The following is a 14,506-nucleotide window of genomic DNA, read 5'->3' on the forward strand; positions in this document are numbered from 1 at the left end:
CAAACAGTTGAAATGAGATATGGAGAAGAGAGAAAATGCACTTACTTCTCAGATCCAGCTATTGAAATTCTTCTCTCACTTCCTTCAGGATCTACCCCAGCTGTTGCCCCAACCAGGAAACTTTTGCCATTCTCTTTTGTTGAACGTGTAATAAAATCATAACAATGTTTTTCTAACTAGAGATGGGGTCTCATTACTCCCAGCCCCACTGAAAGTCACTCACTTGGAAGTACCCTTCTAACTCTTTACCTGGACCTCATTACATTCTACCTCATATATAATTAGTTATGTCATGACGGCTCTTGGATTTGAGGGGTGAAATTGAGGAATGGGTGAGGGGGAAACAAAGGAAAAAGAGAAACTGAAATTGAAAATAGAGACAATGAGACCAAGAGAGACAATGAGTCTGTAGACATAGTGGAGTGGGTGAGAAGGGCAGGGAGAGTTAAAGGGACCAGGAGAAACCAAAAGAAATAGAATGAAGGGACCACAGAAATAAAGCCAAAATGACAAATCTGACAGGCATATGTATACCAGAGCCAAGGAAGGCCCAGGGCTAAAGTGAGTGGAGAGCTCCTATCTCTTTCGCTGAGGCAGGCCCCACACACAGTTTCTCCCCTAGTCCCCCCTAGACATAACTCAGTTAACAAAGTGAGAGGAATTCTCTCCATCAAACCTCTGATACCATCTCTCTCCCCATGCTGAGGGGTAATCTACCTCTCTGGTTTGAGCATCCCCTACTGTGCTACTGGCAACCCTTGTTCTAAGATACAGAGGAAAGGCCTGTACCAATGGGGGCTGGGACAGGGATGGTATAGTTACTCAGGTATATGTTCCAAACCCTCCTCCCCACCCAGCCTTTTAAAAATCATCTGGGCAAGTGCCTCATCTCCCTCACACCCACTTAATAAAAGAAAACAGATATAAAACTAGTGGTAGACAGCCTTTACAACTCAGGTCCTCAAACTGGACAGAACTTTATCTGCTCATCTGGATTATTGTCTGACCTCAGCTTTCATTCATAATTAGTACCTACCAAATGTAAACCAGAGTCTTGGCGATTTTTGCCACATAATTGTCCTATGAAGAAGGCAGACAGGACAAAGTTCATCTTCATTTTTACAGAGATGGAAACTGAGGCCCAGAAAGGGGAAGTTATTTTCCTAGGGCTGATCGCACAATCCCAGTAGCTGCCTAGCCTGGATTGTAAATATATTTTCTGACTAGCAGACCAGAATTGCTCAACTAACCAGACACCCATCCCCCAACAAGTAGGAAGTCTAGTCCTTGCGTTACTGAGAAAATCAGTAAAAAAAAAAAAGACAAGAAACTCAGAAGCCTAAAAGAGGGTTTTTCTGAGAGCTACCTCAATTAGAACTCTGGGTGTGGCTCTGCCCTTTCTTCAAGGGATCTTTCTACCCTCAATCTCTTATCGGCCTTGGATCTCCTCTGTAGCTATACCCCTCCCTATCCCACCAATTTCCCCTTACCCGAAATTCGTTCAGCTTTTTTGAATCTTCTCAGTTTCCCTTTCTCAGCTTTCCCGCCCACTGTTGGTGGAATTCCTCATCCTCATTTTGCTTTATAAGAACAAAGGAGGGCAAAGGAAAGAAAAGGGAGAGGAGAGAAAGAGAGGAGAAAAGAGGAAAGAAGAAGAGGGAAGAGAGGAGGGGAGGGGAGGAGAGGGGAGAAGAGGTAGAGGAGAGGAGAGTTGGATTGTTCCACCAACTCCCAGTTTCCTTCAGGAACCCAGGCATCACATTCCCTAAACTCTCCTGAAGACATGGGTCTCCATGACCATTCCAGATCAATAATGACAAGCTGAGTGTTTCTGGGAAAGAGGTTGGGGGGAGGGCCAAACCGTGACCACTAATGGGGTTGAGTTGGTCAGGGAAAAGCTGAAAGGAGTGAAAGAGGTAAGGACATGGAAGATGAGACTGCCCTGCTCCCTTCAGCTACCATTCTTCCCATTTTCTCTTCTCTTTTACTGACAAAATTTGTGTGGTCTACACTTGCTGCCTGCCCTTCACCACTCATTAGACTTCAGTTCCTTAATAAATACTCAGATTCTTAAAAAAAAATTCAAATAGCTTTCCATTCATTGTAACTAGTGCAGACACGGGTTGAGCTTTGTCTATTGAAAATAATTATATACACAGATCAGGGGTCAGGGATTCATAAACTGATCATATTTGCCATTTTTCAAAGTTCAGAGTATTTCTTCCTGTTAATCTTCCAAAATATCTTTGATTGGACAATTTAATGTATTGAGAAGAATTTTGGAAGGGGAATGAGGGACCTGGGTTTGAGTCTAGTTCTGCTACAATGTGCCTTTGGCCAAATCAATGCCCCCTCTAAAAGGTTTCAATTAACTCCTGTATAATCACTCCTGCCCTTTTCCCAAGAACTAATTAGAGTTAATTTATTCTAGAATGTTAGACCTGGAAGGGACCTTTAAAATATCAGAGCTGTAATGTGCCTTAGATACCATCTAATCCAATCCCTTTTTTGATCTAGTAGGAAGCAGACTCAAAAGGGAAGTGATGTGCCCAAGGTTGGTTATACACTGACTCAGTGGCTGCCTTCAGATCAGAACCAGAGTCTTCTCTTCCCCCACAAAAAGGCTTCCTCCCAGATAGAGTTTTCCCCTCATAACTCAGACAATAAGGGGTTTGATCACTTTTGCTTGTTTGACCGAGGCTCAAAACATACCTGTCAAGATGGCTCTTGGATTTGATGGGTGAAATTCTAAGATGGCAAAACAAGAGGCTATAAAGGGCAAGACAGTAGCAGAGAGACAGAAGAGAAAGAGAGGAGAGAAAAGGAAAGAGAGAAAAAAGAGGAAAGAAAAAGGAGAAAGAAAAAAGAGAGAGATACTTAGGGAGAGAAAGACAGAGTCATTAAAGATCACAGAGGTTCATCAGTGAAAGAGATGTTTTGCCTATTAGGAAGAGGAGATTGGAACTTGAACTAGGCTAGAAATGACTAGAATTAGGCTGAGAAGAGGAAACAGGGAACTCCAGTAGGCAGAGAGTGGAGGTTGGGGTTAGGTTTCCAGTACTTGGAATTGAATGATGGAGCTTGGATTAGAAAAAAAGAACCCAAAATGAAGCTAGAAAGGGAGATTGGAGCTAGGTTCTGAATAACCCTGAATGCTGGGTGGAAGAGTTTGGAATTTATTTGGTTGTCAATGGGGACTATCTTAAAGTATGACCTATTTAGATCTATGCATAAGGAAAATGACTGGTACAGTGCACTAGAAAATAGATTGAAGAGAGAGAAGACAAAAGGCAGAGAGATCAATTAGAAGGTTATCAGGTGATGAGGAGTTGAGCTAAGATGATAGAATATGCAATATGGTGGCAGGATCATCGATGAATAGGAAGGGATCTCCAGAGATACCTGATACAACTACTTTGTTTTATAGATTGGGAAATTGAGGTCCAGGTAAATTGTGACATGCCCTAGATCTCTGAGGTGGATTTGAACTTGGGTCCTTTGATTCCAGAGACTGCTCTTTCAACTATAACTATACTGACTGGATTTGAGATTTGGGTGGGTGGGAATGAACAGAGGGAAGGAGGAAGGAGAGGAGAAAAGGGATGAAGTGAAGAACAAAGAGCAGAAGTTGACCCTGACGTTTCTAACTTAGATGACTAGGAGGATGGGGATATCATCAGTTAGAAATAGGAGAGTCAGGGGAAAGGACAGGGGTTTGGGGGCAGGGGTTAAGTATGTCCAGCTTGGGAGATACTAAGTTTGAAGTGCTGATATGGATACTCAGTAAACATATAGCTCTGCATCTATGGAAAGATGAGGGTTAGAGGTTTAAATTTGGGAACTATCTGAAGAGACTACCCAAATTGGCTAGATTTTTGAAGGCATTTTTATAATCATTTGATGTTTAATCAGTAATCCCTGTTGGTATTTAATTATTTGAAAGAAGATGGGCATCTCCTCCCCCAAGGGCAGAGAAGGACTTCTCTGTCTTCTGGCTTGTAACAGGATTGAACACTTAGGGCATTAAAGATTAAATGTGAATTGTCTGCCAAAGTCTCCCCACAGGCTGATACCATGGCTTTATCCAACTGCCTTGGGATTTATGGCACTGAATCTGAGACTGGAGATGTCTGCATTGGACTGAACCACAAGAGGGCCACCCAACTCCTCCCAAGGCCACCACCCCTCTCACCTGTGCTCCAGCTTACCTGGCCACACCCCCGGAAGAGAAATTGTCGGAGCTCAGGAGAGAGAGAAAGGTCTGAGAATGGGAAGCCGGGTCCAATAGGGGGGCCGTCCCTCCCCAGAAATACAGGTGGGACTATGGATGGGGCTATGGAAATGAATGGGTCTGGTCTGAGGAGGGAGGCTGAGGCTAGGGACTCAGACACTTGTATTTGTGGAAGAGAACTTGCTCTGGGAGAGAAAGAGGCTGAAAGGACCAACACTCCTAGTTCCAGAGAGGGACCTAAGCCTGACAGCCAAGGTTTCAAGGTCTGGGAAAGGAGAAGAACAAGGGCAGGGGGAATGGAGCCTTGAATTCTGAGGGGAAAGATTGATCCTGAGGGTCTAGATCCATACTCTGGGAGGGGAAGAAAGCTTCTGGAAAGGAGAGTCTGGTCAGTGTTAGAAGAGGCAACGATTGAGAACACAGTATCTGAGTTGGGGCAGCTCTGGGGTATGGTAAGCACTTTGGAAACAGATTTTATAGTTCTAGGACCAGGAAAGTCAGAAGAAACTGGTTTGATAGGTTTAAGAAAAAAGAGAGGCCAAGAGCTATCTTGGGAGGGGCTGTCATAGATGGTGCTAGCCCTCCCTTTCCCCTCTACTCCTAACTAAAGGAAACAGGGAACAAGGGCATAAAGAATAAAGGAAGAAGGTGAAGGGTGGGGGAGGTAAAATCTGGGAACTGGGAGACAAGAACAGGTTCCAAGTATGGTCCCCAGAGGCGGGGCCCAGGAAGTAAACAGAAACCAAGAGCCATAGTCTAACACAACCAGTTAGCCTGCTTAGGGAGCTGAGTAAAGGGAGGAAAAAGAGCTAGGATGCCTAGATCCTGGGAGAGAGAAGAGGGGAGAAAACGACTGGATGTTGGAATGGGAAAGCAGCAGAAGGTGCCTAGGATGCCTGGGTCCTAGGAGAGGGCTGGGGAACAATGCTTGGCTCCTGGGAGGGAAAGGGGGCCAGGGGTACAGCGAGTCTTGGAGTAAAGCAGGACTAGATGGATCAGGATATGCAGGTCCTAGGAGGGAAGAGAGAGCCAGGGGAGGGTTAGACTTCAAGTAAAGCAGGGCTAGAGCAATAAGGACATTTAAGACCCAAAGAAAGAAGGGGCCGGGTCCTAAACACTAGGATGGAAAACCCAATGCTTGGGATATAGGAAGCTTTGACAATGATAAATGTTATTTGGTTTCTGTCATGCCTCAGTTACCCTTTGGGTCACTAACGGGAACTAGACATACATATCATTAACCTTTTATAGCATGAGGAATATTTGACTCCGGGGTTAGAAAAGAAGGAAGGAAAGAGTAAAGTGAAGTCTGGAATGGAAAGTTTCCACTCTGTTGAGGGTAGTTCTGGGGTTTACCTTGGGATGATTTGAGGGTTCAGAGACAGGAGTGAGGATAGTGATATTAGGAGTCAGGAAGCAGATGTAGTGGGAGCTGAGAGACCAGTATGCCTGTGATGGAAATGGGAAGAGAGTTTGGGACCAGGACACCTGGGGTCAAGGAAAGAGAAGAGTTGAAAACTGGAAGCTAGAACATTGGTTCTATAGTTGAGCCAGACATTGTCAGGGGTTAGGAGGAATTGAGATGCCTATATCTTAAGTAGGAGAGTAATCTGGAGACCAGGATACCAAGATTTTAAGGCAGTCAGCTAGAGACTGGCAAGGCTCCCCTTGACCTCTTTCTCTAGTTTGCCTCTCCCTTCCTCCCTGTAGATGCTTGAGGAAACATGAACTCCCCCAGTAGTCCTCAGTTCCCTTCGGGGCTGCTCTCAGGAAGCACCTCCCCAAATGGGGATGATGGCTTTTTCCCCTTTGTGCTGGAGAGGCGAGATTCCTTCCTGGGGGGGCCTGGGCCTGGGGATGAGAAGCCAGAAGATGAACCTGAGGACCTGACTGTACTGCTTCAGCGAAAGGAGAAGGACTTACTACTGGCAGCTGAGTTGGGTAAGATGCTTTTAGAACGGAATGAGGAGCTGAGCCGAAGCTTGGAAGTTCTCAAGGCCCAACATGCTGAACGGGAGGAGGTGAGTCTGATGGATGCCCACACCATCCCAAAGAGCCATCTGGATAAGTAGGGATCCTTAGCTAGGAAATGGATGATTTAGCACCTGGCCCTGCCACATATGACCCTGGTAAAGTCACTGGATCTGGATACCTATCTACAAAATGGAGAAAGGGCTTGGACTAGATGTTTTGTGAGATCACTTCCCATTATAAAGCTCATTATTCTATAATTCTAAACTCCCCAATAGATGGGATCAGACTGGTGAGATTTTCTTCCCTCCTCAGACACACTCAGACACACACACACACACACACACACACACACACACACACACACACACACACAAACATCCCTTTCATCCTATTTACTTGCTGTTTGGAATGCTCTTTCTCCTCATCTCTGCCCTTTGCTTCCTCAAGTCCCAGTTAAAATCTTTCCTTCTACAGGAATCCTTGTTTTGCTTATTTTTCTAAATTTTATTTTTAATTTCCCCCCAGCTACATGCAAAAACAAGTTTCCACATTTACTTCCATAACCTTGAGTTTCAAATTCTCCCCTTTCCTCCCACCCCACTCCCCCTCATTGAGAAAACAAGTTACTTGGTGTGGGTTAGCCATTGTGTAGCCATTGTGGGGCAGCTAGGTGACCCAGTGGATAGAGCACTGGCCCTGGAGTCAGGAGGACCTGAGTTCAAATCCGACCTCAGACACTTAATAATTACCTAGCTGTGTGGCCTTGGGCAAGCCACTTAACCCCATTGCCTTGCAAAAACTAAAAAAAAAATGTGTAGCCATGAAAAACATTTCTACAATAGTCATGTTGTAAAAGTAAACATAACCCCCACAAAAAAAAAAGAAATCTCAGGAAAAATAAAGTGAAAAAAAAAAAGTATGTTTCAGTCTGTATTCCAGACACTGTCTTTGGGATGGATAGCATTCTTTAACATAAGTTACAGGAAACTTTTTCTCAATTCCTTTTAATTCCTTCTGTTGAACACTCCCTCTTTGAGTATTTCCAATTTCTTCAGCATAGAGTTTGTTTGCATATAATTATTTGCATGTTGGTTCCCTTTTTAGATTGTAAGCTCCTTGAGGGCAGGATTTTTACATTTCTTTGTATCCCTAGCACTTAGTATAGTGCCAGAACCAGAGGAATCACTTCATAAATGCTTAATCACTCCAAAAGCAGAATGGTGTAGTAGGACATTGAACTGGAAGTCAGAAGACCCAGGAGAACCAGCTCTATCCCAAACTGGCTGTGTGACCTTTAGCATCCCACCAGGGGATGCTAAAGTCTGCTACCTGGGACTCAGGATCTGATTGTTAAATTTTGATTGTATTTATAGTTTAGAAATAGGCAAATGCTACAAATCAGGGCTTGGCTTTTTTTTTTTTTTGCTGATTATCTGGATTTAAGTGAAGGAGAAAATGTTTATAATGCAGATTACAATGAAAAGTGTGTTGTGAATACATATTTCTCCCACACACACACACAACTAGTTGTTAACCAGTACACTCCTACTTCTAATTCTAAGATTTTGGATGATATAAATCCCATAGGAAGGGAGCACTTCCTTTTCTAACTCATACCTGAGTTCTACCCATTCAGAGTTACTTAGACCAAATTTTGAGCCTGGCCCTATGATGCAGCAGTTAGGTGAATATTTTTCAAGAAACAGGTTAGGTTTTAAGAAATAAGATTGCTTGGGGAGGCTAGGTGGCACAGGCTCTGGAGTCAGGAGTACCTGAGTCCAAATTCGGCCTCAGACATTTAATAATTACCTAGCTGTGTGGCCTTGGGCAAGCCACTTAACCCCATTTGCCTTGCAAAAAAAACCTAAAAAAAAAAAGATTGCTTGCCTTCTCAGGGAGAGGAGGGAAGTATAGATAGAATTTGGAACTCAAAACTTAAAAAATAAAACAAAAGAAAGGTTAAAAAAGTATTTTAACCTGTAATTGGGGAGGGGAAATAAAAATACATTTTAAAAAAGAAACAAGAATTGATTGAGTCTGGGAAGGCAAGAGATCTGGTTCTAGCTCCATCTTGCTACTATATTGGTGAGTCATTTCCTCTCTAAGCCTCAGTTTCCCCCCTCTGTAAAATGGGGAGTTGGGTTTGATTTTCAAGGTCCTGTCCACTTTTGATGACTTATGACTCATATCCTTAAAGAAGATCAGACTATTAGTGTCCTGGGAGTTCCTAGGCAGATGGGAGCAGACCAAGCAGCCCCAGGCTCCCACTTCCCCCTTCAAACAGCTTAGCACAGGGGCACACAGGTCCCCTTCTTCTCTTCTCAGGTCAGCCCTCAGGAGTCTGGGTGGGGCAGAGAGCGTCCCCCCACCAGTCAGACAGGTTTGGAGGAGAGACTGAAGCGTGGGGTATAGGGTGGGGCGGGGGCAAAGGAGTAATTAGAGGGAGCCACAGAAGCTGGGAGTGGGGAACCCAAGACCAACGGAGACTAGAAGAGAGGACAGGGGCTACAGTGCAATGGGCAGGGGTATAAACTCAGGGGAGCTGAGGCGGCGCAGGAGGAGGCTTCGCACCAAAACCAAGAGGCCCCAGCAGAAGCAGCAGGTGATCCCTACTGGAGCACCCCAATGCTCTAGGTCTGGTCCCCCCTTCCCAGCCCCTACCAAGCTCCAGGATCCTGACTCTTAGGCTGCCCCAACTGCCTCTCTGTCTCTGGTCTCCCTATTTTCATCTTTCCTCTCTGCTTTGGTGTCTCAGCGACTACAGCAGCAGAACCATGAGCTTCGCCAGGGGTTGGCAGCTCGTGGAGCAGAGTGGGAGGCTCGGGCCGGGGAGCTGGAGGTCGATGTGGCTGCACTTCGAGCTGAACTTGGGGAGCGGCGTTCAGAGCAGCAGAACAGTGGGCGCCAGCGAGCCCAAGCACTTAAAGAACTCAGTGAGCAGAACCTCAGGCTCAGCGAGCAGCTGGCGCAGGTCAATCTAGGGGGGATGGGGTTAGCAGGATGGGCATTTGGATCCTGGGGGGGGAAGGAACAAGAATTCTAATTCTCAGGGTGGGGTGGGGGCAGGGGGCCAGATTCCTGGGTCCCCAGAGAAGAGGCTAGGGGCTAGATGTTTGGGTCCCAGAAGGAGAAGAGGGGCTGGATGAATGGGTCCTGGGAAGAAAGCATGAAGAGTTGAATGAATTCATCTTCCACTCCCTGTCTTCTTCCCCAATGCTAACCACACACATCTATCAGGCCTCCCAGACAGAACAAGATCTGCAAAAAGAATTGAGCACCCTTCGAGGAGAGTACCAGGCCCAGCTGCTTGGGGGGACTGAAATGAGGGCACGATTAGAAAGCCTTCAGGGAGAGGTAAGGGGCCAGGTCTGAGCTTGGATTGGGGCAAGGGGGAGTCCTGCAGCCCCTCCGCCTCCACATCTCCATCTCTGTCTCCTCCCCAGAACCAGATGCTCCAGAGCCGGAGGCAGGACCTGGAAGGGCAGATCAAGAACCTGCAGGAGGAGGCCAGCCAGAGTCAGAGCCGGGTGCAAACCCTCCATGAAGAGCTGCTGCTGCTCAGAAGGGAGAGAAGGGAACACAGCTTAGAGGTGATGGGTCAGAGCTGGCAGGGGAGGGGGTTGGGGAAGGGGGAGGCAGGCTGCCCAGCCTGGCACAAGAATAAAGTCTTTAAAGAAGGGTTGGAGGGGAACACCAGCCCCACTCTGAGCTCAGCCAGACCCTGGTCTTGTTTACCATTGCTTATAAGAAGTCAAGGGGTAGGGTCACTGAGGGATTTTACACAAGAGGAAACAGGCCCTGGAGACTTCCCAAAGGACACCCAGCCTAAGAAGCAGGGCAGGAAACCACGTCTAGCTTCACATCCAGTGCTCCTTCCTTTGTACCTGCCCTCTGCCAAAGGAAGAGGGTCTGGGGGAAAGCCAGAATCTGAGATGCATGCCCAAGAGCCTGTTTTCTGTGAGGGTGCCCATAGGGCTTTTGGTGCCACCTACTGGACTAATATCATTCTTGGGCACAACCAGAAGGAAAAGAGGGGAAAAGGGATTGAATGGATTTTATCATTCAAAAGCCTACCATTTATATAGACAAGGATTTATTAAGTGCTGGGGTTGCAAAGAAAAGCCTAGAGTCTGCCCTCAAGGAGCTAATGATCTAAGGAGGAAAACAACATGCAAGCAGTCATATACAAATAAGGATATAATCAATATAGGATAAACGGGAGATTGGGGAAAACTGAAGAACAGCATCACCAGATCAGAGTTCATGAAATATAATGAGGTATAAGAATACTGGAAATGTAGAACAGGGACAGGTTTGGAGGATTTTAAAAACCATTCAGAGAATCCTGCGATAGGGAGCACCTAAAGTTTATCAGTGACAAAGTGTATCATGACCTGTGTGGTCAGACCTGAGCTTTAGAAAGATTAATTTGATACCAAAGTAGAGAATGGACTGGAGTGGGGAAGAGACTGGAGGAAGGAAAACCAACCAGCAAGTTGTAGTAATCAGCTAGGCATCAGAAGTGAATATATAAGAAACATTTTGACTTGGCAACAGATTGAATATGAGATTTGAGAAAGTAGAACAAGTCAAAGATGATATCTACATTGTGAGCTTGCCTAACTGGGAGGATGGTGGGAGAATTGGGGGGGGGGAGCTTATGAGTTCAGTTTTTAAGTACACTGAGTTTAGTATAGCTAAACTTTAGAGATTCTCTCCAAGAGAGTTGAAGATGCAAGAATGGAGCTCAGGAGAGGTTAGAGAAGGATGGAAAAATAGATCTAAGAACCATCTGAATAGAGATGATAATTGAATCCACAGAAGCCAAAAACACCAAACAAAATAACAGAGGGAAAAGACCCAGGATAGAGCCTTTGGGCCTCGCCCATAGTCAGTAGGTAACTATATGAGATACAGCAAAGGAGACAGAGAAGGGACAAACAAGAATACAAGAGAGAATAGTGTCACCTAGAGAGCAAAGAGATCAAAGAAAAATGGTGACCAAAAGTGACAAGGATGATTGTACATATATAACATAGCTGATTACTCCTTGTTGTGGGGAGGGGGAGAGAGGGGAGAAGGGAAGAAGAAAAATAGGGAACTCAGAATCTTGCAAAAAATGAATGTTGAAAGCTACCTTTACATGTAATTGGAAAAAAAGAAACAAGTGTCAAAGACCACAGAGGTCAAGAAAGATGGATTGAAAAAAAGGGGCATTAGATATGGCAATTGTGATCACTTGTAACTCTAGAGAGCATCATCAGTTGAATGATGAGATTGAGAGCTAGATCAAAGAGTTAAGGGAGTAAAGAAAAGGAAGTGGGCATACTGATTGTAGATAGCTTTTTAAAGTTTTGCCATAAAAAGAAAGAGAAATGTAAGACAATAGGTAGTGGCAATGCACAGATCAAATTAAGGCTTTTGAAGATGGAGGAGGCATGGTCTTGTTTGTAGGCAGCAGGGAAGCTGCCTACAAAAAGCAATTGAATAATAGTAATAATAACCAACATTTCTGTAGTCTCATGTACCAGGGACCATGTTGAACACTTTGCAATTATTTCACAGTGGGTCCTCAATACCTGGATTTCTGAAGATCATGACATCAGGGAGGTGATGCCAATGCCAGTGAACTGGATTTGAGTGGGGGGTTGCTGTGCTGTCATCTGCCTCACTTTCTCCTCCAGAGCCATCTGGGTCCAGTGGCCAGATGTGAATCTAGATGACTGGAAATGGCTCTGTATGCAAGACAATCAGGGTTAAATGACTTGCCCAAGGTCATACAGCTAGTAGCAGTCATGTATCTAAGGCTGGATTTGAACTCCTATCCTCTTGACTCTAAGATCAGTGCTCCATCCACTGTGCTACCTGTTCTCATGATAACTCTGAGAGGGAGATGCTATTATTAATCCCCAACTTTACAGATGAGGAAACTGAGGCAAACAGGTTAAGTGCTCAGCACACAGCCAGCAAGTTTCTAAGGCAGGGTCCATCCACTGTGTCACATAGCTGCCTTCAGGAGGGTCATAGGATAATGTAGGGGGCGGTCTATTGGAGAAGACAGGATGGGATGTGATCATTTGTGTGTGTAGAGAGGTTGGTCTTGGCAAGAAGGGCCACCCCTTCTTGTGAGGTAGAAGAGATAGTGGCAGAAGGTATCTGAATGGTGAAAGATGAGGGGAGAATAAAGTAAGGTTCTCAGCTAGGGGCAGGAAGGGTGAGGAGCAGAAGTTTAAAAAGATTTGGAAAAACTACTAGAATGAGTAAGCTGGTGAATCAGACAAGCATAAAAGGACCCTATGCTAGATTTTCAGAAAGATGCAAAAACACAAAAGACAAAGATGCTGAAGGACTGAATTTTCCCTTCTGTTCTCAGCTAGAACGGGCCCGCTCAGAGGCCAAGGAAGCACTTGTGTCGCTCAGACGGCTCCAGCAACAGGTCTCTGAGCTCGAAGAGGAATCCAGGTTCCAGGATTCAGAAGTCTCTGGTGCCTCCCTGCAATCTGAGATTGCTCATAGCCTAGATGAGGAAGGAGATACCCAACTTCCAGTGACACTCCAGGTAAGTGCTCATCAGGACTTGCTCCTCACAATGAATCCTGAGACCACAAGGCAGGAACTGGAACCACTCAACAGAAACTAGTACCATTAAACTGGTTTGGGTAGGTTCTTACTGAATTAGGTTCATTGGTTACTGACTGTCTGATAAAGAAAATCTCTTCCTTACTGGAAGTTCTGGTAAAAAGGCTAATGAAAAATGAATTGACCTAAAAGAAAAGGTCATAGAGTCTAGAGAGGCTGAAATAGCTGCCTTTCTTAGATCCAGGGCCATTTTTTTCCCTTGGTACATAGGAGATCGACAACTCCAATGCCCTCCACAACTCATCAGTAGCCCAGTCTTCTCCAGAAGAGGGCCTGGAGCCCCCTAAGAAGCGGCCCTCCATGAATCCTAGAGAAATGCTGGAAGAGAAGGAGGTGGAAATGGAACAACTACAAAATGAGGTGAGCAGGATTAAACTTAGGACTCAGTGCTGGGCAGTATGAGAAGGAAAGATGACCAGAATAAGAACCACCTGGATTTTACCATAGTATTAACTAAGTGTTATAGAACATTAAGTGTCTCCTGCCCTTCTCCCAGTTAACTTTGAAGGTAGAAGAGTTGCGGTTACTGCAAGAAGAACTGCAAAGACAAAAGGAACTGAGGGAAGAGAAAGATCCAGAGTCAGCATTGACTAAAGCATTCTCTGACCGGGATGAAGCAGTGACCAAGTAAGTCCATCTGTTCCTACATCCCTACTGTCCTAAAAGCTTGGTGTTAGAAAAGCCCCAAACTCTGTCAGAAACCCTTGGTTCTAGTCTTAGATGTCAACAAAACCATTCTTAATTTTTTCCCCTGAACCTCCACCTTGTTCTCATAGCTGCCACACTTTTTCCCCCGTCTTGTTCTTAACCAGAACCAAATGGGGAGAGCTCTGTGTGATTCTCTATCTACTTCCCTCCTAGGTCTCTGGCCCTTTCCCTAGAATTGACCCGAGTCTCCCTGGAACGGGACTCTCTTTCTCGGGAACTGTTCCGAACCATCCAGCAGAAGGTGGCACTGACTCAGGAACTGGAGGCCTGGCAGGTACGAGGGGTAAAAAGCCTGCTGGGGAGGCAGGAGTGGTGGTAAAGCTGATGGTCCTCCCTCATCTGACCTCTTTCCTGCTCTTCTTCATCCAGGATGATATGCAGGTAGTGATTGGACAGCAGCTTCGTTCTCAACGACTAAAGGAGCTTAATTCCCAACCAGCAGCCCCTCACCATGAAACCACAAAATTTTTCTTGGGAAAAGGAACAGGGGCTGGTAGCTTCTTCACCAACCTTTTCAGAAGGACCTGAGGGGATGCTTAGGCTGATTATGGGAATGGTGGCCTAGAGGTGATTTTTCTGGAAAGGGTTCAGGGTACTAGGGCTGAAGGGGGCCAATGATATGGGGATATGGGCTGGCAGAAGGTAGTTAGACTCCAAATTCCGAAGCACAGCAGAAGTGGGGGGGGGGGGGGCGGGGAAGAGAAGGCTTCCAAATCAAGGTAAGGCTTGGGAGGCCAAACCTTCCTCTCTTCAAAAGAGCTCTCAGAAATATCTATTTTGCAAATTGATAGGTTTATCTTTTCTAAACCATAATAAACTTCCCCTAACCAGGGGTTGGGGGGAATACACAGAGGGTATTTATGTAACAAGGTTTAACAGAGTAATATATAAATGGATATGAAATCTTGAGCTTTGGTTTTTTTGGCTAGATGGGAAGTTCACCAAACTGGACTA

The 14,506-nt window shown here is 45.4% G+C and overlaps 1 protein-coding gene across 1 annotated transcript; it reads left to right on the top strand.

Annotated features, from left to right (window-relative positions):
* Positions 1-4,183: 4,183 nt before the first annotated feature.
* BICDL2 (BICD family like cargo adaptor 2) lies at positions 4,184-14,468 on the top strand. The gene is made up of 10 exons (XM_074196921.1): positions 4,184-4,315; positions 5,942-6,252; positions 8,961-9,176; positions 9,443-9,559; positions 9,649-9,795; positions 12,579-12,764; positions 13,055-13,204; positions 13,341-13,471; positions 13,706-13,826; positions 13,922-14,468. Exons 2-10 carry the CDS (start codon positions 5,956-5,958, stop codon positions 14,078-14,080), a joined length of 1,524 nt encoding a protein of 507 aa, XP_074053022.1. The 5' UTR covers positions 4,184-4,315; positions 5,942-5,955; the 3' UTR covers positions 14,081-14,468.
* The last annotated feature ends 38 nt before the right edge of the window (positions 14,469-14,506 follow it).

Source organism: Macrotis lagotis, chromosome 8 (genome assembly GCF_037893015.1).
Source record: "Macrotis lagotis isolate mMagLag1 chromosome 8, bilby.v1.9.chrom.fasta, whole genome shotgun sequence".
Classification (NCBI taxonomy): domain Eukaryota; kingdom Metazoa; phylum Chordata; class Mammalia; order Peramelemorphia; family Peramelidae; genus Macrotis; species Macrotis lagotis.